This window comes from Lepidochelys kempii, chromosome 7 (assembly GCF_965140265.1).
Source record: "Lepidochelys kempii isolate rLepKem1 chromosome 7, rLepKem1.hap2, whole genome shotgun sequence".
NCBI lineage: Eukaryota > Metazoa > Chordata > Testudines > Cheloniidae > Lepidochelys > Lepidochelys kempii.
In genome coordinates this window covers 59455815-59480754 of record NC_133262.1, presented here as the reverse complement: position 1 = coordinate 59480754, position 24940 = coordinate 59455815, and the positions used below count along the sequence as shown (strand labels likewise).

At 48.8% G+C, this 24940-nt stretch overlaps 1 protein-coding gene across 8 annotated transcripts in view; it reads right to left on the bottom strand.

The window, feature by feature from the left end:
• Positions 1–12341: 12341 nt before the first annotated feature.
• Positions 12342–24940, bottom strand: part of WDFY4 (WDFY family member 4) — a 247143-nt gene continuing 234544 nt past the window's right edge. For 7 of the 8 annotated variants that reach the window (XM_073353062.1, XM_073353061.1, XM_073353064.1 and 4 more), the window contains 5 exons: positions 21763–21945; positions 20898–20985; positions 18433–18510; positions 14039–14150; positions 12342–12953 (listed from right to left, as the gene is read on the bottom strand). In XM_073353062.1, coding sequence (XP_073209163.1) covers positions 12887–12953; positions 14039–14150; positions 18433–18510; positions 20898–20985; positions 21763–21945 — 528 coding nt within the window. In that variant the 3' untranslated portion in view covers positions 12342–12886. The remainder of the gene's footprint in view (positions 12954–14038; positions 14151–18432; positions 18511–20897; positions 20986–21762; positions 21946–24940) is intronic. The other variant, XM_073353065.1, reaches the window with a different exon arrangement.

The window sequence follows — 24940 nt, the reverse complement described above, 5'->3', positions numbered from 1 at the left end:
TCTGTTAAAGTGGCTGGGCTCAGGAACTAAGGAAACTGAAATTAGAGCGTGCCAGGAGATTTTTCTTATCACCTCAAAAACTAAGAGGCAACATTTTTGTACCAGAGAGGTCCATGTGAGATGACTGGCAGAATTATATATGTAAGGGAGATGATAGGCACCAACTCCGTGGGTGCTCCGGGGCTGGAGCACCCATGGGGAAAAATTAGTGGGTGCTCTGCACCCACCGGCAGCCAAGCTCAATGCCAAGCCCCGCCTCACCTCCTCCTCCGGCTCCTGCCCTGAGTGCGCTGCGTCCCCGCTCCTCCGCCTACCTCCCAGCACTTGCCGCCGCCAAACAGCTGGAGCAAGCTCCGGGAGGGGCGGGGGAGGAGCGGGAACGTGGCACGCTCAGGGGAGGAGGCGGGGAAGAGGTGGGTCTGGGGTGGGGATTTCGGGAAGGAGTCGGAATAGGGACAGGGAGGGGGCAGAGTTGGGGCGGGGACTTTGGGGAAGGGGTTGGAATGGGGGATGGAGGGGGCGGGGCAGGGGTGGAGTTGGGGTGAGGCCAGGGACAGAGGGGGGGGTCAAGCACCCACTGGCACCAGTAGAAGTCGGCGCCTATGATGGATATTATCTATTCCTCATGGCTTTTGAATACAGTGTATTATGGGAATCATTTAAGTTACAATACCATAACAATTCCACTTTTATACCAGCTTCTATTTAAGGCTTCAAAGCACTTTACAACCATTACACAAGCCAATGGCCAGTTATAAGAACGGCCATACTGGGTCAGACCCAAGGACCATCTAGCCCAATGTCCTGTCTTCTAACAGTGCCAGGTGCTTCAGAGGGAATGAACAGAACAGAGCAATTACCAAGTGATCCCTCCCGTCATCCACTCCCAGCTTCTAGCAGTCAGAGGCTAGGGAAACCCGGAGCATGGGGTTGCGTCCCTTACCATTTTGGCTAATAGCCATTGATGGACCTATCCTCCATGAATTTATCTGATTCTTTTTTAACCCAGTTCTACTTTTGTCCTTCACAACATCCCCTGGCAGTACTTCCTTTCGTTTGTTGGAAACCAGCTTCCTATTAATTTCATTGGTGACCCCTGGTTCTTGTGTTCTGTGAAAAAGTGACTAACCATTCCCTATTCACTTTGTGCACACCACCACTCATGACTTTATAGACCTCTCTCATATCCCCCCTCAATCACCTGTTTTCTAAACTGAATGGTCCCAGTCTTTTTAATCTCTCCTCTTCCACATCTATAGCCGCTTAGCCCTCAAAGTACTTTGCAACCATTACAAAAGCCAACAACCCTGTTTTAATCTGGTTCTTTGGCAGGTAACTCTGGTCTCTTGCTGTCTCTCTACCAGAAGATTTTAACCATAAAGGGTAAAAGAGCATGGCTGGCCATGGCATTGCAGGGGCTTTCTCCACAGCTGTCTCCACCAAACACCTGCTAGTGGTCCACTTCTTCCTGTGACTTGGGGTGCCCTGGAAGGGCTGGGACAGAATGTGATCTAGCAGAAGAACCAAGTCCAAACGAAACACATAGGACTGAACTATCCCACCCTTCCTGGGCCCAATCCTTAGCAAACTCATCCCCTCCCTCCCAGGCTCTGCACTGTACTTTCCCACTCTGCTACAGAGCACTGCCTTCCAGGACTTTCAGCCTGGCTTCTCTCAGGCCACTGACCCTCAGGGCTCCTTCACTGGGGTCCCCCTTCTCCCTCCAAAGCCCATCCTAGGATACCAGCTCCCTCCGGCAGCTCCTCCCTTCCTGTAAATCAGCCACCCCGCTCCTCCTCAGCTGGGTCTCATTGTTCACTAAACCTCACATACCCTCCAGGTGCACTAATTCAGCTCTCCAGCTCCCCTAACCCTTTCAGTGCCAGCGTGGAGTTTCCACACCTCATCGCACAGAACTCCCCCCACACACACACGAATTGCATTGGCACAGCAGGAATCTGACCAAGACAGAGGCAGTGTGTGACTTCTCAGGTCTCAGTGAACATGGATTCATAGCTTTGAAGGCCAGAAGGGACGGTTGTGATCATCTACCCTGACCTCCTGCGTAACATAGGCCTCAGAGCTTCACCCAGCAATTCCCGCATTAAGCCCATAACTTTTGGCGGCGCTAGAGTGTCTCCTGGAAAGAGACACCCATTCCACTGACCTTAGTGGGTCAGGGCTGGTTCCCTTTGGGCAGACTGGATCCAAATGTCAGCTGTGTAGCTCAGGCCAATCTCTAGTCTCTCCTTTACCCCAAGGGGAAATGCCTTCCCCAAAGGGGTGTGTGAGAAAGGGACAGTCTGATCAGAAACACATGGTGGTTTCCAGCAGTACCAGAAAGGATGGCTCACTGGGCTTCAGGAAATGGAGTCTGCAGTCAGTCACTAAAGCCAGAGCTAGTGCAGCCCGCTGCTCAGAGTGTGTTGCAGCTAGAGCAGGTCAGAAATTTCCCGCCAGAACAGAGTCACATCGGAAAATGCCGATTCCTCAGCTCAAAACATCCCATGGGAAAGTGTCAATTTTGGTGAAACGTTCAAAAGAAACCAGGCCGTCCCAGTCCCCTCACATCTCCCCATCCAAGCTGTCTCCCTCCCCCGCCTTCAGTTGCCAACAGTGCCAGTGGCTCCCAATCCCCGTGTCTTCATCCAGTCTCCATGTCCTCCCCAGCTAGCTCATTGTCCCCGTCTCTTTGCCTCAGTGCCACATCAGATCCATTGGCCCTTTCCCCAGCCCCCTCTTACCCTCTACCTCACTGTTCCCCAGTTCCAGTCTCCGTCCCGGCTCTGCACCCAGTCTCAGCCTTCCCCCATCCATTGGCTCCTAGTCCCTTTTGCCTCCCTGGCTCCCACTCCAGTCTCCCTGCCTATCCAGTCCCAGTCTCCCCACACCCCCAACTCCCAGTCCCACTTTCCCTCACCCCCTGCCTCCAGTCCCATTCTTACCTTCCCTGGCTCCCAATCTATTCCCCCTCCCACCAAGGTCCCTCTCTTGTCCCCTCTGTATTTGAATCTCACAGCCTCTTCCTCCATGCTGCCTAGGTGCCAGCAGAGGCCATCAAAAGCACAGGAGAGACAGGCTCCTTGCTCTCAGTTCTGGTGCCCAGCCCCAACCCCGCCTGGTGCAGCTGTTACAGCGCAAGTCCAGCTTCAGCCCTTCAGCCCCTGGCTGGAGCATGTTCAATTGTTCTTCAGTTGCATGCAGAGTCTGGTCACACACAACAGCTGTGAGGGGATGGAGCATGCTCAGTGAGCACAGACTCTTCACTGATTTTAAATGCTAAAATCAAAGAAGTCTCTGCTGAGCATGTGTGAACTACAATTTTCAAAGGTTTATATCTTGGCCAAACTTGGGTGGATTTTCAGGGGGACATGGCCATCCCTGGCAAAAAGCCACATACCTCCTGCCAAATTTCAAATCCAGCACAGCAAAAGGGCACTAAGGCTGGTCAAAGAAAAGCTTGCCAGATTTTTTTTTTTTTAACATTGCAAAGCATTGTATTTTTCCCTAGCGGAATTCTTTGGAAACAGGTAAACTGTTTTGGCTGAAATTTTCAAAAAAACAAAATAATCCTGAGGCACACACCAGGTATGTAAACTTTCAGCCCAAACAGTGAAAGTTTTGCAAAGTTCTAAGCAACTGAAAACAGGGTCTTATAATGGGAAGCGTCAGGCAACCTTAATAATAATAGGTGGCGCTACCAGCCCTGCCTATAATAAGCAGCTCAACCTCCTGATTATCAAAAGTCTGACACTGCAAACTGCTGGTGCCTGTGTCCTGCACAGAAATCCATGGGCACTTTGTGCGCTGAGCATACCAGAAGATTGATCCCTAAAAGGGATCTTTTTGCCCTGCTCATTCTGTGCTGGTGTGGTGCCTGGAATAACTTAAAGCAGCTCCGATAGCTGCTTTAAGTTATAGCAGGCTGCCCAGAATACCCTTTACCACTGTGTGCTATGGCCTCAACCCCTCCAACCTCAATCCTGCCCCCTACATGGGGAGAAGGGAATTACAGAGTACCTGTGTGAGGAGGTCTTTTTCATTCAGCCAGCTAAGAGGCTTTCACAGCCCCCATATGCTGCCATCATAGCACAAGAGAGTCAAAACAGGGATGTCTCTTCCCTGGGTGCCTTGGCCTGTGAGAATCCGTCAGTCAGTGAAGTGAGCGTTCACTATTATCATATGCACGGCACAGAGTGCCCTGCCCACGGAAAGGCGCTCTGCTCTCATGGAAACAAGCATGTCCTTTAGATGGAGGCCATCAGCAAGACAGGATCACAGCCACTTCTGCCACCAGTTTTTTCAGCTGCTCCCCAGCGATACCAGAGACTGGAAGGGCTTCGTCTTTCAAGGGAGCTAAATCAAAAACCCTACTCAGTAAATCATGGCGCGCGAGATGGCGGCAAATGTCAAAGGCCGCTTCTATGTATCACTATAAAAAATAACATTAATTGGGATGCTTTGCAATTTCCTGTACAACCCATAATTAGGTTAGATAAGAAACTAGCAGTGTCCAAGTGCTATAAATGTCTAAATTAAGTTATTTTGAAAGTGCCCAGCACTTTGACATTTGAGAGTTCAGAGTAATTGGGGTATTGAAATAAAATTGCTTCTGTTATTTAAAAGGTCATTATCTTCTTCAGTTAGATATATGAGGACTATTTTCCACTCTACTGAGCCGTTCTATTTGGTACAATTAGACCTGCTTGAGTAGATTTCTAGAGGGCCTACTCCCACTTATCACAGCTCTGGCATGGCACAAAGAAGGGCTTATAAATATACATCCCAAATATCAAATGCATATTCAGCTCAGAACTGGGATCCAAAACCCTCAGAGCTACCCAAAATCCCCCATCGGAAGCCAAAGAGAACCATATGGCATTGGATGACATGTAGTCTGCAACTGATACCTTGAACTGATGAGATCAACGAGTGTCATGCTATTTACAGTGTTGTCGTAGCTGTGTTGGTCCCAGGATCTGAGAGAGACACGGTGAGTGAGGTCATATCTTTTATTGGACCAACTTCTGCTGCTGGAAGGTACAAGTTTTCAAACCACACAGAGCACTTCCTCAGGTCTGGGAAAGGAGGCAGACTAGCTTTGCAAACGAAGGCAGAGGCTGATAGCAAAACAGCCAAAATTCAGAAATAATAGACCCTAATGTACATTGGTGTAGTACCTGATCACACCGGCTGGGGGTCTGGCCCAAAGTGACTCTGCAAGTAGACAGTGGACAGTGGACCACCCTCAGCTTTCCACCAAAAACACACCGCCAAACTCACCCCTTTCATCCTCACCCATAACAATTTTACATTTAACAACACTTTGTCCAAACCATGGGAACAGCCAGGGGTACTAGGATGGCTCTGTATTGAGGCAGAATTCTGGACAAACGCACCACAAAAGCAGTGATATACCTGAGGTACATCAATGATGTTTTCATCATCTGGACAGACAACCTAAACTCCCTCATAGATTTCCACCACAACTTCAACAACCACCACCCATCCCTCAAACTCTCTCTAGAGTACTCCCACACCAGCAGCAACTTCCTGGACACCATGATCAGCTTCAACAATGGAACCCTACAGAAAACTATGTACAAGAAATCCAAGGATTGCCACAGATCCAGATTCCATTCACAGATCCAGCAACCAACTCAAGGACACCCAGAAATCTGTTATCTACAGCCAGGCACTCAGATACTGCAGAATATGTCCAGAATACACACCTTAACACACTTAAAACTGCCTTCACCAAAACAAGGACATTCCACCAGAGAAGTAAATCATGTCATGGAATGGGCCACCCAAATATCCTGAGATAACCTGCTTCAATGCAGAAATAAAATCCCCTCCAACTACACAACCCTAGTTTTCACCTACCACCCCACACCGGAACCCATACAGGGTACATTTAAACAATTGCAACCTACAGTCGATGGGGACTCCCATCCTGAAAGAAATCTTTCTTGAACTCCCTCTACTGGCCTTCAAACAACTCATCATCAGACGCAAGCTCTCCCTGGACCAAGACACACTAACTCAAAGCGGCACCAGATCCTGTCAGAGCAACAGATGCAAAACCTGTATAAGTATCTTCACTGCTACAATGATCAGCACCCCACTCCCCCACAACACACCTTTCAAGATCCATGGGTCCTACACATGACTATCACAACGTGGCGTACCTCATCCCGTGCACTAAATGCCCCAATAGTAACTATGTGGGTGAAACCAGACAATCGCTACGCTCTTGAATGAACTCACACAGGGAAATGATAAGACAAAAACACCCCATCACCTGTGGGTGAACACTTCTCGCAAAGTGATCACTCTAGATCAGACCTATAAGTCCTCATCCTCAATGGAAAACTGCCCAAGACTTTCAAAAGACGAGCCTGACAGCTTACATTCATAACTTTGCTAGACACTAAAAACCATGGACTGAACAGAGACACTGGATTTATAGCTTATTGCATCAACCCACAAACCCCCGCACACCTCCAGCGTTTTTTTCCTTCCTTTCTTCTCTATGACCAGAGAGGTGTTAACAGGCCACTTCACCTTGAATGGTCCCTTGAAATATGTGTACATCCCTTACACTAAACAATCTGGTCCACGTTGTTTTTAGCTGTGGCACTCTGAGGTCAGGTCTACACTACAGACCTGTGTTGACCTAACTACCTTGCTCAAGGGTGTGAAAAATCCACACCTCTGAGCGACGTAGTTTTACCAGCCTTAACCTCTTGTGTAGAAAGTGCTGTGTCAAGAGGAGCGCTTCTCCCGGCAGCATAGCTACTGGCACTTGTGGAGGTGGTTTTATTATGCTGATGGGAGAACGGTTTCCATGCAGCTGTGCCAATTCAGCGTTTTCAGTGTAGACCTGCGCTTAGTGCAGTCCCCAGACCTGAAGAAGAGCTCCGTGTGGCTCAAAAGCTTGTCTCTTTCACCCACAGAAATTGGTCCAATAAAAGATATTATGTCACCCACCTTTTCTCTCTAATACCCTGGGACCAACACGACTACAACAACGCTGCACATCTGCAACTATGGCACTTTCTTACTTAACAGATCCGCCCCCTGTATGTATGAGAGTCTCAGTGACTTTAGTGACTCAAATACGTTTTTACGGTTTTTTTCACTGTGGTTTGTCCCATAGAACCAGTAAAGATGAGAACAAGCATGTGGGAGTCTGTTCCTGATTGGCAGGATTCTGTTGATGATTCTCAATCAGCCTAAGCCCATTGAAGCTCACAGGGTCAAACAGATATCACTGCTGTCATAAATTGGCCTGCAGAGCTTTTGACACTAATGATGAATAAGAAAGAAGTAGCCCAGCTTGACTCTCAGATCCCAGGCTGTTTGCAGGGCTGGCAGCTGGGTAAAAAAGAAATCCTTTTGCTTGTAATCTGAGCAGGTTTGATGTGAAGCTGCTGAGAGCCAATAAACCTGGTGCCCCATGATGCATATTTAGGATACTTTTTCCAAGCCAGCCTGCATTTAATGGGACTATTTCAATGACACATTTAGAAAGAAGAACCCTTTCTCCCTTCTTAAATATAGTATTTCATAAATGCAAGCCCCTTGCCATTTCTGCAGAGGTGAGGGCAATGGGAGTGTTCCAGAGGCATCCCCCACCAAGACAAAGCGAGCAACGAAACACACCCAGAAGTGGCACAGGGTGAGTTCAAAATGCTGCCTTTTTCAGTGCACCAAAACCAGTCACTAATTAGGGCTGAATTTGATGAATAGTTTCACCAAAGAGCCGAAAACATTCATTTCAGCTGTTTCAAAATGAAACATTTTGACTTGTTTGGTTTCAAAATTTAGCTCTATTTTTTAAAAAGGGTTGGGGCTGAAAAACAACCAAAACTGAAACAAAATGAAACCCAAAAAAGTGTCACTTCAGGTTTTTTCAGCTTTGCTTCATTTTGGGTGGGTTTTTTTGCTCCAAGCCAATATTTTTTGCTGATTTTTTTGGTTCAGCCCCCGAGCTGCATAATCAGTTATTTGCTCAGCCACAGTCCCCACATGGGGTGTGTGTGTGTCTCCCCCATTCTGGATAGTCACTGGAAAACCTGATGCTGTTTCTAAGAGCAGGGGTTTGCCAGCTCACCACCCCCTGCCCTAGGAGTGGCTGCCCTGCACCAGTGCTGCATACACACAGCATGGAGTTAGTACAGTGATTTGGCATGAAACGTGCCGTGTAAACGTGAGCGCGTGGGTCAGTGATCCCCACATCCGCTACCTTTGTTCATCACTAACAGCAGCAACCCCTTCCTTTGCTCCCCAAGGTTTCTCCACACATCCGTATTGCCGCCGCGTGGCTGGTTCTACTCGCCCGCACCATGCGGCCCTCTCTGTTACGCTTGGCTTGGGTCTGTGCCTTTAAAAATCCTGTGCATCAAATTTCCAGGTGTCTCATAAAACTCGGGTAGCGTTGGCCTCTAACTGATACTAATGACAACCTTCCTGTAAAGAGAGCACACAAAGAAGGCTGGCCTTCCATCAGTTCCAGCCCCTCTCCCGGCCTTCCCAGCAACCCTGATGACTCTGATGACAGTAATTACTGCACACTCTTCTGGCAGCTGAAAGTGGTAAGGTGACAATTAGCCTGATCCTTAGGTGATGTGCGTCTGAATGCAGGGAGAGCCAGAAACCACATCTGAAGAAGTGGGTTTTTTACCCATGAAAGCTTATGCCCAAATAAATCTGTTAGTCTTTAAGGTGCCACCGGACTCCTTGTTGTTTTTGAGAAACCACATCACCACTCCCACTCCCTGCCCCAGCAGCTCACTGCCCGAAGAGTCAGAGTGACTTGATTTTCCAGGGATGCTGGGCACCAGCTGTTAATTCCAGTAGGTGCCATGGACCCTCTGCCCTGCTGGCCACGCAGTCACCATGTGACAGGGCTTTGTAGAGTTGATAGAAATTGGGCTGGCAGGAAAATGCAGGGCTCCAGGCCCTCGCCTTTCCACCTCTCTCACGCAGGCTGTGTTAGCATGGGTTCCTGCAGGTTCAGATCTGGGAGCGTGGCTCAGTGCATTGGGGCCTGCTGTGATGATCAGATCCAGACTGGGGTTTGGATTCTCCACATTCAAGAGCTGGGATTTTGCTTTTGACTTTTTGAACCTTATGCCCTACAGTGCTTTAATGTCTCACCAACACAACGTATGTTAAGATGAATAGGGTGGGTTAGCACCTTATAAATCCACATGCTGATCCACCTCCATCCCCCAGATTTGCTTTGTGGCTTAGAGCTTGGCTACTGGGAATTTGGGTGTCACAGCAACTTCCCTGTCCTGGCAGGTTTGATGCAGGGATTTCTGGAGCTCCCCAGCACTGGCAAGGAACTGGGACAAAATGTCTCCCTGAAACTAGGGGCTCTGCAGGCACAGCTTTCGACACAGCTTCTAACTTGGGAGCTGGCAGCAGCCCCAAGGAAAGAGCTGAGGCTGGGCAAGGACTGGAGGGGCAGGGCGTGAGGAAGGGAATTACTATGATTAGCAAGGCATCAACTCCTACTTAACTTTAGGGGCCTTCTCATCTCTGCTTCCCTGTAGTCTTGGTAACACCCAAGAGGACGAACCACCAGCGCCCTGGCCAAGTTTATTGATAGCCAGGGGCCAAGATCAACAGGAAAATATAATTCACCCCATACTTATCTTGAAAGAGCAGCTGGGCAGGTATGGGAGGTCAAAGGGCTGGTAAAGGGATGTGGAGCCTTTTGGGTATAGGGCAGTCGTTCCAGTCTAGCCTGAAAAATCTCCTCAGCCAGGGGTTCAGGGCCACAGTGGGAGCAAAGAGCTTTTCTGGTCTCGGGGCCGCAGCGGGGGTGGAGGGGAAGGAGTGTGCGGTGGGGCAGGGCCTTGGGAGAAGGGGCGGAATGGGGGTGGGGCCGGGGGTGGAAGCGGTGGAATGGGGGGTGGGCTCGGGGCTCCAGCCAGGGCCGAGAGCTCTGCTGTGGTCCCAGTTGAGGCTAAGTCTAGAACTCGGCCCTGGCTGGGGCCATGGCGAGGGCCTGAGAGCAGTGAGCAGGGGTGGCAGGCCTCAGCTGGAAGAAACCGGGCAGGGAGCTAGCCTCTCCAAGGGGAAGCTTCACCCGCTGGCCATGGTCTTCCAGAGGGCAGAGGTGTCTGTATCAGAGGAGAGGAAGATTGGTCCAGTGGTCAGGTACCTCGGCGATGTTTAGGCTCAAACCTTCTATTGAAATCAATGGACATTAGGAGCCTCAAAACCTTTGAAAAGATCTGGACCTTAGGCCCTCTGTGCCTCAGTTTCTCATCTGTCCAATGGGCAGAATAGCCCTGCCCTACCTCACAGGGTGTATGATACTAGATACTGTAATGACAGTAAGGTGCATGGATACTATGGGAAGGAGGGTGGGATAAGTACCATGGCTAGAAAGCTGGCCTGTAGGATAAGCGACCCGTCAGAAAGTTTGCGAGTCACTGTCCGGTTTGCAGCGGAAGCTCAGAGCTGTGCAAAACTGACATGCAAAAACTGCTGCTGATCTACATGTTCTCTCTGCCTAGAGGAAGCAGATCCCCCCAGCACTTTGCCAGAGGCTGCACAGCATAGGAAACCCACAGGCATTCAGCAGTTCCTGCTGGCAACGCCACTGGACCTGCGCTCAATCACTTCTGGCTGCCTTGTTTGTGGTCACCCTGCCTAGCGTCCCACAAAGGGAGAGGACTCTTTCACAGTGATACCCACTTCCCGCCCATGAGAGAACATGTGGTGTTTGCCGGCGATCCAAGCCTTCCCCCAGGCTAGTCTCTCATTAGAGATCCAGGCTCTTGCTTGAGGTTCTTGGCACCAGTTCATTTAGCTCCCTCTCCCTGCTGCGCTTCAGGAGACAAGCACTTTGTTAAGGAGGGATGTTCTTCCAGGGCCTGGATTGCTGGCGTCTCTCAGGGAACGCCGTGCTGCTGAAAATCTTAATCGCTAGCTTAGGAGTCCTTCAACAGCTGGGGGACGGCATGACCCTGTACACAGAGGAATAGGTGGGGCTTTGGGTGCCCCTGATTTCCTTTTTTAAAAAAATTGAAGAAATTACAGCCAAGAACTGTGAGAGAAGAATGTTTTCTTAATAGGTTTTGCAAAGTCAGCCACTCAAAAGTGAGGCCATGCCAGATTTAAGGCCGCCCGTGCAAACTTAATTCAGCCCTTTGCGCGTTTAGGTTATGATTCAAGCTTTAAACGTGGGACCCCTGCCTCCTCGTGGGCACAGAATGGGCCAGGCTCAGGAACTAAGACAGCCGCCCAGCATTTCTTTTTATCCTCCTCATTCAGAGGAGCACCTTATAAATCCACACGCTGATCCACCTCCATCCCCCCAGACTTGCTTACCTGTATCAGTGCTATTGGGCAAATACACCCCAGTGCTGGGGTCTTTCCAGGCGCCACCAATGTTCAGGGCCCTTCTGCATAGGACCTGTGTTCAGGATGAGCTAAGCCCCTGTGATAGGGGGCCTGGCCTGGCTAGGTCCCAGGAGGCTCCCAAGCCTGGGGCGGCACACCATGTGGATGCTGGGGGCTCAGACACAGATGCTACAGCAAGATAGCTGCAACAGGAGAAGCAGGAGAGATCTTCTCCTTCTCTCTCCTTTTCAACTTGCATTTGATTCCTCCTCTCCCTCCGTTTCTCTCAGCAGCAGCCGGTGAGGAAGCGGGTCAGCATTAAATGTTTACCTGGGAGATTCCGGTCCCCAGCCCCTGGCACCCTCTTCCTGAACCCCTCGGGGTGCAGCCCAGGACCAAGCAGCACAAGATGGGTGGAAACCAACCTCTTAGCAATAATGAGGTGCAGGAGTGCCACCTCTGCCCCCTGCTGGATGGACTGTCAGCCCTGCTCGGCGGGAAGGGGCTCTGAAGAGATCATTCTCTGGACTCCAGGCTACATAGACTGACACCCCCCCCCCCCCCCGGCACAGCACTGACATCTCTAATGCACGTGTATCATCTTCTCCTCTAGAAACCCTAGTACCAATCCACAAGCAAGACTGTTTCATAGGTCCCAGCTGGTTTCACATGTTAACGCCCTCCTGGCCTTCCAGGGGGCCACACTCCGAGCTCCTGTGCCTGGCTGCTGCTCCATCCACTTCAGTGGGTGAAATTTCCCCCCGAACAGTGACATAATATCTAAACCCTAGCCAGGATCACTCTGGGAGCCCTGCAGTTGGAACCTCCCAGCATGAAGTGTGTCTGAGAGGTTCAATCTACATCCCAGCACGAGGTTTGCGTACCATCCTCTGGATCCAAGTTAAAAAAAACCACACACACAGACCACCATCAATTGAGTACACTGAGCAATTACCATCCTGTTAAACCACACAAATAAACAGCTGGATTTTATTTAACGCAAAAACCACTTTGTACAGAGGAAATTCATGTGCAGTTCAAATGCACGTGCCAACGAGGATCAGTTTTAAACACATTTTGATAGCATTTACCTGCTGTATTCTATACAGTGGCCCACAATTCAGAGCCCAGATCTGTTCCGGTTGAAGAGTGGTAAAATTCCCATTGATTTCACTGGAAGCAGGATGGGACACTGAGACACAGCAGACAGAACACGCACACTGCATTATACCACTGGCAGTGATTCTCATTGGCAAATTCAGTGACGGGGGTTGTATATGCGGCAGGGGCAGGACTAGACCTTCATACCTTTTTACTTTAATAACAGGGCAGAGCTGTATCAGAGGATGTCAAATTCCTTTTCCGCTCCCAACTTGACCCTACAGGTTGCTGACTCTCTTGAGATTCGTTTCACTCCGCTCTTCCTTACAAATCTTGTGTACTCTGAAGGATAATTTTCATTCCGTCCATAGACACCACACAGGGTTGGAGGAGACCAAGAGCTCCTTGTTGTTTCTTCCTACCCATCCACAGCCCAACTGAATATCCTCCCCCTCTCATCACCAACTAGGATCTTGGAGGAATTTCTTGGGAAAGAAAAGAAAAAGAAAAAAAAAGATAGCATTCAATAACAAAAGGCAAAACTGGTGCTGCACGTTTGAGATGCTCTCTGGTTTGTGCAGCAGTTGGGACAGAGAGCGCCCACCATTAAAGCCTGAATAACTCTCACGTAAACTAGATATAGGTCCAAGTTTCCAAAGGCTGGAGTTGGATTCAGAGCAAAACTTTCCCAGAGTTCAACGGGGTTAGGATCCGAGGTTTGGTCTGGCCAATTATGGACATTGTGGCCAGTTGGGATTTGGATCTGAACTGCCAAGAGCTTGAAGATTCATTCATCTCCAATACAATGAAGCACAGCCCCCAATAAATCTGTTTGGCAGACAATGATAGGAATCAAGTTATTCTCTGACATCTCTAAATCCTGTACACACTCAGGAGCCCCAAAAGATTCAAAAGTGCAGGGGACAGATACACCCCCTCCCAAAGTTCCTGCAATCTAGTGATGCTGTTTACAGAAATCACTTGGCTGACCGCTGAAAAGCCACCACTTCTGGAGAGGAGCACAGCACCTGTTTACCAGTGCATAGCGACAGGACAGGACAGGAAATGAGGCTGAACCTCGGAGCCAACTGAAATGGCAGGAGGTAGTTAGTGAGGCAAATGCTAACTTGCTATGCTACTGGGAATCTGACTGGAGTCCAACAGCCTCTTCATTTTGGAGAATAAAATCACAAGATCTTTACAGAGCACTTCTGGTCAAAGCCTCACTTTCACATCTCCCCGAAGACAAGAGATGGCAACTCCAGTGGCCCCTAGCACTGTACTGGGCCAGCGGTTTCAACCTGATTCAGAGGTAGGAGTGGCAACTACGAACAGCTTCCTACAACAGCTGGTTCTTTCCTTGGCGGTCTCCCAGCTGAGTCCTGACCATGCTTAGCTTGGGAGAGCTGACAAGACCATATCACAGGATGGCTTCATCTTATTAGGACACGTGGATATTTTAAGAAATAATAAAAATAAGCGATAACTCAGGACAGACACTTGGAATCACTGGGGCTGCTACTGTGCCCTCTGCTGGACAAACGATACATTGCAATGGAAATTACTGTACCTGGTTAACGCAAGAGCCGTCACTGTGGGATTATTCTTAGCTGGTTTCCCAGTCAAGGTGACGCTGATGTTCAACTCCCGGCAAAGAAGCAGATGTTGCCCCCACTTGTTACCTGCAGAATAAATATTTAGAAACTGCTTGTGGGGCAAGGGTGGGTGTGTGTGCGTGATTATTTACGGTCAGCAAGTTGTTAAGTTGAGAACAAATATATTTAATCTTGGCCTGTGCTGTTGCAGAATAGGCCCATCCCAATTTAATTTGCGGCGATGATAGTTACATGTGCTGACGTGCGGCTGTACCAATTGTGCGCTAAATTGGATTTGTGTATTATTGCTTTCTAAATTGCATGCCTAGTTCAGCAAAATTGTTCATCAGTGTTTACTGGCTCTATGCTTAATAAGATGCCCCAGAATACCTTGCTGCCAGGATATAATGCAGCCTATAATTGCCTACTAAAAATAAATTACAGAAAGCCCGGTATCATCAACTTATCTAAATCCGCTCATAACAGAACCGATAATTAAATGTGCGTGTGCATATGCACACACGGACACACACACACACGCCCCCAACAATGTAACTCAGTCATTGTTACTTCAGTCTTCTTAATCGCCACATTTTGACTTAAAGTTTATTTCCTTTAATGGATAGAATGAGATGTGGGAATATTTAGGCCATCTAAAATCATTCTGAAGTCATTCGAAGAGTTTTGGGAAGCGTCTCGTTGCTGTAATTAAACATCACGACTGGCTAATAATTAATGATGCTGCTTGTGGGTGCACATGTGAGAAAATGACAGATCCTCTTTCTAGATGCCTGGCTGGCTGGTTCTTGCTCACATGCTCAGGCTCTAAGTGATGGCTGGATTTGGGGGTGGGAAGGACTTTCCCCAGATCAGATTGGCAGGGATCTTGGATTTTTTTTTCATTTCCCTCTGCAGCATGGCGTGAGGTTTGCCTGCTGGGATCCTCTGGGCATATCTCACCTAATCAATCCCCTGCCACTGCAGGGGCCACCACTACAGGCATTGCTACACCTCAGTCTCTCCCATCCTTTGTCTGCAGCCACAAGAGTTTTATCTCCTGAGGACTGAAATGATTCAGTCTAACTAAAGTCTCTGGGTTTAACATATGATGGCCCCGACAAGAACACCCTCTTGTGACAGCCCACGGCATGACAGGTACACCTGCCTCAGTTTTCCCTACCCAGTAACCCAAGGACTCTGTTGCCCCCTTGGGGCTAGTTTAGTACAAAACCATAGTGTAAACAGACCAAAGACCATTTATCACCCCCTGTACATCCCAGGACAGCTCATCCTGACATACCTCAGCTTCCACTCTCTGATAGCTTCTACTCACTGGGACTCTATAAGTCTTCTTCTGTCCTTCTGCCAGGACAGGTATCCCAGCCCTTCCACTCTTCCTAACAGGACTTCCCCACCCCCCAGCCTCTCTGCTGGGAGATCATCTTTACCAGGGAAGTATCCCTCACTCCCCCTGTTCCCTGGGTTCAGCTCTCTGGTGTGGAGACATCATCACGTAAACCCCTCCACTGCTCCCCTGCCTTCAGCCCTAGTTAGAAATCCAGCTTAGAGCAAGCAGGCACCTCCCACCTTCAGCCCTCTGGCCCCAACTCTCTGGCTTAAGATCAGACGGCACACCCCTCTTGCTGCTCTCCTTGCCTTCAGATTTCCCCCAGGAAACACATTCTGCTCTGGAAGCCCTTCCTGACTGACCAGGGCTTAAAGCCCAAAATGTGGCCATAGTTTGCATAAAGATATACCTATGTAATTAGATCTACCAACATAATTATATATATGTGATTAGACTGTGGAACTCATTGCCACAGGAAGTCAGTAAGGCCAAGAATTTACAAAGATTCAAAAATGGATTGGACATTAATATGGATACCAAATATCATACGTATCATAATTAGTTCCAATAAAATGTAGGAGGACTATTAAATCTCCTCCTTCAGGGCTTAAGTCAATTTCTGACTACTAGAAACCAGGCTGAGACTTAATTTGGGGGGCAGGTTATCTCACAACTGGCAAGTGAGGATTCTTACACTTTCCTCCACAGCAGCTGGTACTGACCACTGTTGCAGATGGGATACTGAGCTAGCCGGACCCCTGGACTGATCCAATCTGCTAAATCCTATGGTCCTGTGTAGGTGTTTATAAACCCTTCTACCTAAGTGAGTTAGGAGCCAAAGTCCCATTAATGGGACTTGTGCTTCTAAGTCACCAAGGTGCTTTTGAAAATTCCCCCCGCAATGTCTGATTACTGTAGAATATCTTAGTATGCAGATGACCAAGCTGTAAACCTAATCCTGGAAAAACAGAGAGTGCCTTCAGCACCAATGCCTTCCGCAATGAGAGTCACAAAAATAAATGTTATAAATTATACCTGGTCTCTCTCTTGCTCTCTCTCTGTCCCCCATACACGCATTTTAAAATACCCAGGGAAAATAAGGGAGCCCTGCTTTAAAGCTCCCTGGCAGGCGTTGGCGCCTGTATCTGCTAGGTCAGGAACGTTTAACTCCGATTACTTTTATTACCATGACAGCGTTGTAGCTTTCAACACATCGTAGGCCTCCGGCTCGCGGAGCTACCTTTAATAGCTTCGCCATCAGCTCAGCATAACCACTGGCTGTTCAGGAATACAGCTGGGGAAACATAAATAAACCCAGGCTCCAGGGGCCCCCTGCTGGCCTCACACTGCCTTGAAAAGCCTCCCGACTTCACTGTGGGTGGCAAAGGCAGTACCCTGAGCAGAGCCAGGCTCTGTCCCTCCAGCCAGGTGTCGAGTTTGGCACGGCTCCTTCCTGGAATCAGGCCAGGGCACTTTATTACAGCCAACAGCACAGATGTTATGGTAAGATTCTCTGCAGTTCCTCAGGCCCTTTGGACACAATGGGGCTTTCAGCCAGTGTCCTCTTGTAAATAGTTTTGCAGTAGGATTGTTTATTAAGCACATTACGTTTATTGAGCCGGTAACCAGGGCTCACTTAGGGCCTGATCCTGCCACAGGTGAGTACTGAGCTCCCCTGGCTGCAGCATCAGCAGCTCCAGGCAGGATCTGCCCATTGCATTGTGTCTAAGTGCTGCCCCGTATGTCCAAGGCAGGGCAGGCCTTCCCCCGGCTATGCACATTCCACGGTAATGCTGCACCATTCACAGAGCACAAGGCTCTCACAGCGCTGTCCACACACATGTGGGGGAATGGTCTCCCTGCCACCTCTGGGGTGGAACGTGTAGCCCAGGGGCCTCAAACACGCGGCCCACAGGCCGCATCCTGCCCATGGGGTTGTTCCCTGTGGCCTGCCAAGCTCCCAAGTGGGAGCTTCGGGGGAGGTACCCCCAGGCAAGAACAGATCACGGAGTTCTCTGCTCCCCCTCCCCCTGGGGCCTGCACCCCAACTCCCTGCCCTGAGCCCCCTGCCACACCCCCAACCCTCCTGTACCCCAACTCCCTGCTCTGATCCCCCTGCTGCACCCAAAACCCCTGCCACACCCTGCACTCCCTCCTGCACCCCAGCACCCTGCCCTGAGCCCCCTGCTGCACCCCACACTCCCTCTTGCACCCGAGCCCCCTGCTGCACCCCGTGGGCAGGGGCGGGGGTGGAGTGGGGGCTGGGGGCAGCGGGAGGCGGGGATGATGCGGCCCTCGGGCCAATGTACAAGTCCTCATGTGGCCCTCCTGATGATTCAAGTTTAGGACCCCTGGTGTAGCCATTTTGCAGCATGGTTTAGGACAGGAAGCAAGGACACTATTTGGTGGAAAGCAGAGAGGCAATGCAGACCTGACTCTGCCCAAACATTTCTAAAGAAAACAGGTCTCCTGGGTCCCAGTCTGGTGCTTTATGTTCAGTGATGCCCCTGCTGGCTGAGCACTTTGTCATGCTGATCCCCGTGCCGGCTGGCCGGACTCTGGCCCTGCATTCTGACCTGTGCATGCTGGCGCGCCAGGCAGTCAGGAGCAGCTCTGAGCGGGGCAAGTGCACAGGACAGGGACACATGGCTGGCCTGCTGGAATGGCTATGGATCTCCATGATGGGGATGGCACCAGAGGGCAGCAGGGGGCTTCTCAGTGGGCCAGGGAGGAAATGAAAGAGGGTGGGAGGAGAACAGGGCAACAGCAGGACTGGCTGACTGCTCGCATAGGGAGGGGAAAGGCATAGAGCCTAAGGCCAGAAGGAGCCATATATATATACCCAAATAATCCTGGCAAGTGACCCACACCCATACCCACACCCACACCCACACCGTGGGGGGAAGGCAAAACCCCTGCAAGGTCCCTGCCAATCTGACCTGAAGGGAAATTCCCTCCAGCCCCACTTGTGGTGATCAGTTAAACCCTATGCACATGAGCAGGACCCAGCGAATCACGCACCTGAGAAGGAGAAAGCTCGGTGCCCCCTCAGAGCCCTGGCCCGCCCGTCCAATGTCCCATCTCCAGCTGTGGCCGTCCCTGTTGCATCAAAGGACGGACATAAACGAACAACCCAGAACACACTGTGGCGGGATGAGACTCCCTTCCTGATGCCTGGGCAGCTGAAACCCTAAAGCCTGAGCTTTAGGAATGTGAGACAAACGGGAAGTGAGCCCCAGGGTAGCTCTGCACCCCTGCAAAGAGTGGGGGTGAAATGCAGCCCTCCTGGCGTGGCAGCGTTTCACCCCAACTTAGCACATGGCTGTGTGTGCACGCAAGGTGGTGGGGCAGAAGGGAATCCTGCCCTAGCTGTCTAGGTATTTTTGAAGGCCCATCATGGCAGTATCTAAGCACCTTACTTAGCCTTCTCGCTTTTAAAAGTGATGGGGCTATGCCACACTGGCCTCCCCTGTTTCCGTGCCCCTGGCTAGGGCCTTGCTGACCTCCACTTGGAAGGAACTCCACAGCCAGGGACTGGACTGGACTGTAAATCAGGAAGTGTTACTTACTCCTTTTCGGGTTTCAGAGTAACAGCCGTGTTAGTCTGTATTCGCAAAAAGAAAAGGAGTACTTGTGGCACCTTAGAGACTAACCAATTTATTTGAGCATAAGCTTTCGTGAGCTACAGCTCACTTCATCGGATGCATAGTGTGGAAAATACAGAAGATGTTTTTATACACACAGACCATGAAAAAATGGGTGTTTATCACTACAAAAGGTTTTCTCTCCCCCCACCCCACTCTCCTGCTGGTAATAGCTTATCTAAAGTGATTACTCTCCTTACAATGTGTATGATAATCAAGGTGGGCCATTTCCAGCACAAAAACCTGGATTTGTGCTGGAAATGGCCCACCTTGATTATCATACACATTGTAAGGAGAGTGATCACTTTAGATAAGCTATTACCAACAGGAGAGGGGTGTGGGGAGAGAAAACCTTTTGTAGTGATAAACACCCATTTTTTCATGGTCTGTGTGTATAAAAACATCTTCTGTATTTTCCACACTATGCATCCGATGAAATGAGCTGTAGCTCATGAAAGCTTATGCTCAAATAAATTGGTTAGTCTCTAAGGTACCACAAGTACTCCTTTTCCTTACTCCTTTTCATAACACAAAAACTAGGGGTCACCAAATGAAATTATTAGGCAGCAGGTTTAAAACGAACAAAAGAAAGTATTTCTTCACACAACACACAGTCAACCTCTGGAACTCTTTGCCAGAGGGTGTTGTGAAGGCCAAGACTATAACAGGGTTCAAAAAAGGACTAGATAAGTTCATGGAGGATAGGTCCATCAATGGCTATTAGCCAGGATGGGCAGAGATGGTGTCCCTAGCCTCTGTTTGCCAGAAGCTGGGAATGGGCAACAGGGGATGGATCACTTGATGATTACCTGTTCTGTTCATTCCCTCTGGGGCACCTGGCATTGGCCACTGTTGGAAGACAGGATACTGGGATAGATGGACGTTTGGTCTGACCCAGTCTGGTCGTTCTTATGTACACCCAGGATGCTCTGCCCTCAGCTTCAGCATCCCAGAGAGGCATGTCTCTAAGCTAGCTAGTGTCTGCTTCACTGTGGCACCTTGAGATTAGGGACAGGAGCTTGACTCAGACCCAGAAATGAATGGGGAGCTGCACAGAGTCCTGGAGTGATGGGAGGGGTGAACCCACAGTCACTCTGCAGGTACTGGAAAAGAACTGTGGCTGCTGACTGTGGCATAGTGGTCCTGTCCTCCAGGCGGAGGGGGAGAGAAGCTGCCCTGCCTTGCAGCGGTGTGCAGGCTCCTTGCCAGAGACAGCTCATCTCATTAAGGTGAACTCAATCCAGTCCAAGAGCTGGATTTCAAGCCATCTCCTCTCCGCTGCCATGTGCCTTTTACAGGGTACGTGCTCCCCATGCCCATGGGAGAGACCTTCTTTGTGTCTGTAGCAGAGGAGAACCCACCAAACCCACAGACACAAGGACAGTTTGGATCAGGCTCCAGGCTCAGGCCCGCCTCTGGTCTTCACTAACTGCAGGCAAAGTGTAAGAGGTTCCAATCTGGGGTCAGGCGAGGCTAAGCACTTGGACTTTCCGATGCTTCTACCTGAGCCTTTGGCGAAGCTGGGGCTGGGAATTCTCCCTCAGCCTCCAGCATTTCTGCCATGGTTTGGACCAGTCACCGCAACAGCAGCAACTCACCCAGCATTCGGCCCCGCCAGAGCCAAGACATCACAAAGGCTGGAAACCCATGGGTCACTTCAGGACCTTCACCAGAGTGTGATTCAGGTTCAGATCTAGATAGGTTTTGTCAGGGATGGAGAAGGAGGGTTCCCTCAGTTTTTCTGAATCTCAACACCCTTTCCTAGCCCTAGCTGCTTCTCTTTCACAAGTATGCAGTGCACACGACACAGCAGTGTTTCGTTTCAGGATCGTAAGGTTGTACCTTTGTTATCCAGAACTTCTGTTGTGGCTTTTTGTGATCCTGATCCAACATCCTGGCCTGGGGCTTTTGCATATTCTGTCTTCCATAACTGTGTCGGTAAGAAAGGAGGGGTTAGAAAATGCAGAGGTGTAAGAAAGTAAGTCATCAATTCTGGGGCTCGTAGAATCTCTATAAGGTCAAAGGTACGATAGCTGGATCAGAGGTTGGTATTGCTCTGTCCCTGCTCAGCTGTCCTGCTGGGTTCCATGCAATTGCTAGAGAATTAGACAGGGACTTTGTCAGAGAGAGCACTCCCTTGTTGAAGTTCAACCACCAGCCTGAAGGTAGGAGCCTAAACACGCTTCTGATCAACGATGTTGTTTTTGCCTTTGGAATAGACCAGAATGAACAGCATTTTCAAAACAGTTTCTTAGGAGGATGAGAGGCCTCTTGAAAAATTTTGCCCCCAAACCTTCCCCCTGTTCCAAATGATCAGAGCGGGTGAAAAACAACTCACTGAAACACTTTTTTTCCAATGAAAAATGTCTTTTTGATAAACGAACTCTTTCCTTTTTGTCAGCTTTTGTGTCAAAAACACAATTTTCCAGTTTTTGGAAAAAAATAATTGGTACTGAAAATTTCTGAGGACTATTTCAAACAAAATGACATCGTTTGGTTTCTTTCTAAATTTGTTGTGGCGAATACTTAGTGTTTTCCACACCAGCACCACAAATTACACCACTTCAGTTCTGGGTTACGCTATCGCTCTCTGTTCATAATGTGCCTAGGGGGAGATGTGAAGCTAATGAAAACCATTGTCGCCCCACTCAGTATGGGAAATTCTGCCTCTTATCCACAGCTGGCTTAGCAAAAACATGACACCTACCCTCACAATTCCATCTGTGCCTCCCGTGATGATGACGCTACATGTGTCCCACTCCATTACTTCAGCAAAGCAGCAGCAAACAATGACTTCTTCCAGGCCGCAGGCGGTGCTGATGCTTGCCAGAGGCTGGCCGTTGATGGTCCACAAATGTAAATAGGATCCAGCACAAGAGGCAATGTCACCCTAGAACACACCAAGCAGCATTATTTCAGGATCCCACCAACACCACCTGTGGCTGTTAGGCCCTTGTTGTAATCTATGGCATTTGCCCTTCTTCATTTTATTTCTCTTCCACTCTTTTTGTCATAAGAGCTGATCAAAAAATGAATTTTTTTATTCAAAAATCTAGAATTTCAAAGCAAAAATTCTGGAATTTCATTTTGCAGGGTTTGAAACAGATTCACTTGCAGGTTCTTCACTTTTTTTGTTGCATTTTTTAATCAAAAGTTTTATCAAAACGGTTCTTTTTCATTTAATGAGAAATCCAGTTTTTGATAAACGAACAACACTGATAACCATTTTTGATTACGTTTTCTAAAATATTTTCAATTAAAAAAATCACATAAAATTGTGAAATAATTAAAAAAATCGGAAAAATTGTTTTTTTTAAAAAAGGCCATTTCCCTACAAAATGACTTTTCATTTGAAAATTTTCCAGCAGCTCTAGTTAACAGCCTGATATTTTTTACTACATTCTGCTCTTGAGGGACAAAAGTCAGCTGAGGCAGTACATGCAAGTAAACTTCACGCATCAGAACTAGCAAAGAAATAAGAAAAATAACATCGGGTGTTGGAAAGCCGAGGCTGTCAAGTATTGCCAAAGGAATAGGCACAATACCAGTGTTGGAACGATGATGCCTTTGGATGAAGATATGAAGTTTTGCTGTGCATGTGTTACTGAAATATGTTGTAAAGTTGGGAACACCCACAACCAGTCTTTCAGGTGCGACAGTGGAGGAGCCAGATGCACTGAAGGCCCATTAAAGGAAACCATACTCCCAAGGACTATCCAAGGAACCGTATACAATGGAGACTTCTCAGAGATAGCACGTAGACAATGGAGACTGCTTGACTCACATCATAGCAAAGGGTCTTTCCAGCAAGCTGGAAGAGACTATAAAAGAGGGGAAGTGACATCACCGCTTGGCCTCTCTTCCCCCCCCCCAGCTCAACACCTGGAAACACGTTTGGAGGTAAAAGGCTGAACTAGGGAGGTGGTCCCAGGCTGAAGGAGAGTCCCAGACTGTATGTGGAAGATCTGTAACCTGCTTGTACTATCCGTCAGGGTGAGACACTGTTTGATTCAAATACTATCTAGTTTATAGAACTCAAATTGTGATTTTACTTTTATTTCTTAGATAACCAACTTTGATCTGTACTCTTATTACTTATAATCACTTAAAAATCTATCTGTCTGCAGGTATTAAATCTGTTTTATATTTTACCTAAAACAGTGCAGTTTGGTTGAAGTGCTTGGGAAATCTGCTCAGGTTGCAAGGGTTGGTTCACATCCACTTTCCTTTATAGAAGTGGCAGACTGGGTAATAAATTTACACTGTTCAGGTTTCTGACCAGTGCAAGATGGTACAGCTCTGGGGTCCTAGGCTGGGGAGCTGGAGGAATTGGCTGGAGCCTCTCTGTTGTTGGTGCTGAGTGGCTGGCAAAAACATTCATATAACTCAGCTGTGTGTGTCCCTGCCTGTGGATGTCTGTGTAAGTGCAGTACCTAGAGAGGTTTACACTTGTCACAACTTCACAGTGTGAGAGGGAGCCCAGGTTGGTAAGCTCAGCGGTTTCCCCAATTCCAAGCTGCACCCCAGGGAACCTGTCACAGAGAAATTCATACATTTTGGCCAAATTACTGAATAATTCCATGAGACTGATGACGATCGTTTACAAGACAGAATGAAGCTGGGAGACATTTTGAAGAACAAAATTTACTTTGCAAAATTCCTCATGACCCCAGAGATTTGCAGAACGGGGCGTGTTCCTGAACCCCAGGTGCCCTTCACTCGGACACCGAATGGTGATGTTCTCTTTGATACAAGGCTGTTGTAACTGGCCAGCAGAACCTGTTCCTCAACAGTAGGGATTTTTACCTAATTGTAATCCCACTCTGTTCAACAACACCCCAAGGACAGAGCGATAGATAGATGCAGAGCAACCAAGCTTGCATGTGGTTCGTATGCCTCCCCTCCATGGACACGTCTAGGCTGTAACCTAGAATGGTAGGCATAGTGGTTTGGCTAGCACGTGTGCAAAAGCCTGAAACCTGCAGGGGAGACTGTCCCATCCCAGGCTGCTCCTGAGTGTTGGGTAACTTGGCTTGGCATTTCTGTTCAAATAATCACCACTACCCCTGCTCCCCACCTGTCTGCAATATGGCAATTGCCAATGCCTCCTTCTGGTTGGGATGGGTTGTAGCTGCTGTAGCATCTAGTGGAAGAAATCTGGGGACCACCTTGGAGCCGAGCCAAAGCCCCGTGCCGGATCATGGGGAAAGTGGTGCCTGCATCATCCCAAAGTGCAAACAGAGCCTCGGGTTCCATTACCGACATTTGCTATTGGTCTACAGCGCAGCTACAGCCATCCTGAAGGCAAGGAGGCAGTCAGCCTGCCGGTAGATCCTACTGGTCCCAACATGCAAGACTCGGTCTTGATACAAGCACCATCTGCTTCACTGAACACTAGACCAGCATTCCCCCAAATAAGCTAATGCCCAAACACCCTGGCAACCCTGAAGGGTTAAAAAAGAAACACAGCCAACAGAAAATGTAGATAATGAAGGGAAAATAATAATAAATTTTGAGGGCTGAATCCTTAGCTCCTTAACTAGATTTCACTAGGTCCTTGCTCTGGCAGAACTCCTAGTGACTTCATGGGAACAAGGGGAGAGTAAGAACTGTCCCAGGATTTGAGCCTTAACTTTTAATGTAGATAATTGTAAGCTCTTTAGGGCACAGACTTGCATTTCATTCTGTGTTTGTACAGTGCCTAGCACAATGGGGTCCTGGTCTCTGACTGGGGCTTCCACTGGGTTAAAAATAGAACTAAACAAATTCATGGAGGATAGGTCCACCAATGGCTATTAGTCAAGATTGGCAGGGACACAACCCCATGCTCGGTGGGTCCCTAAATCCCTGACTGCCAGAAGCTGGGAGTGGATGACAAAGGATGA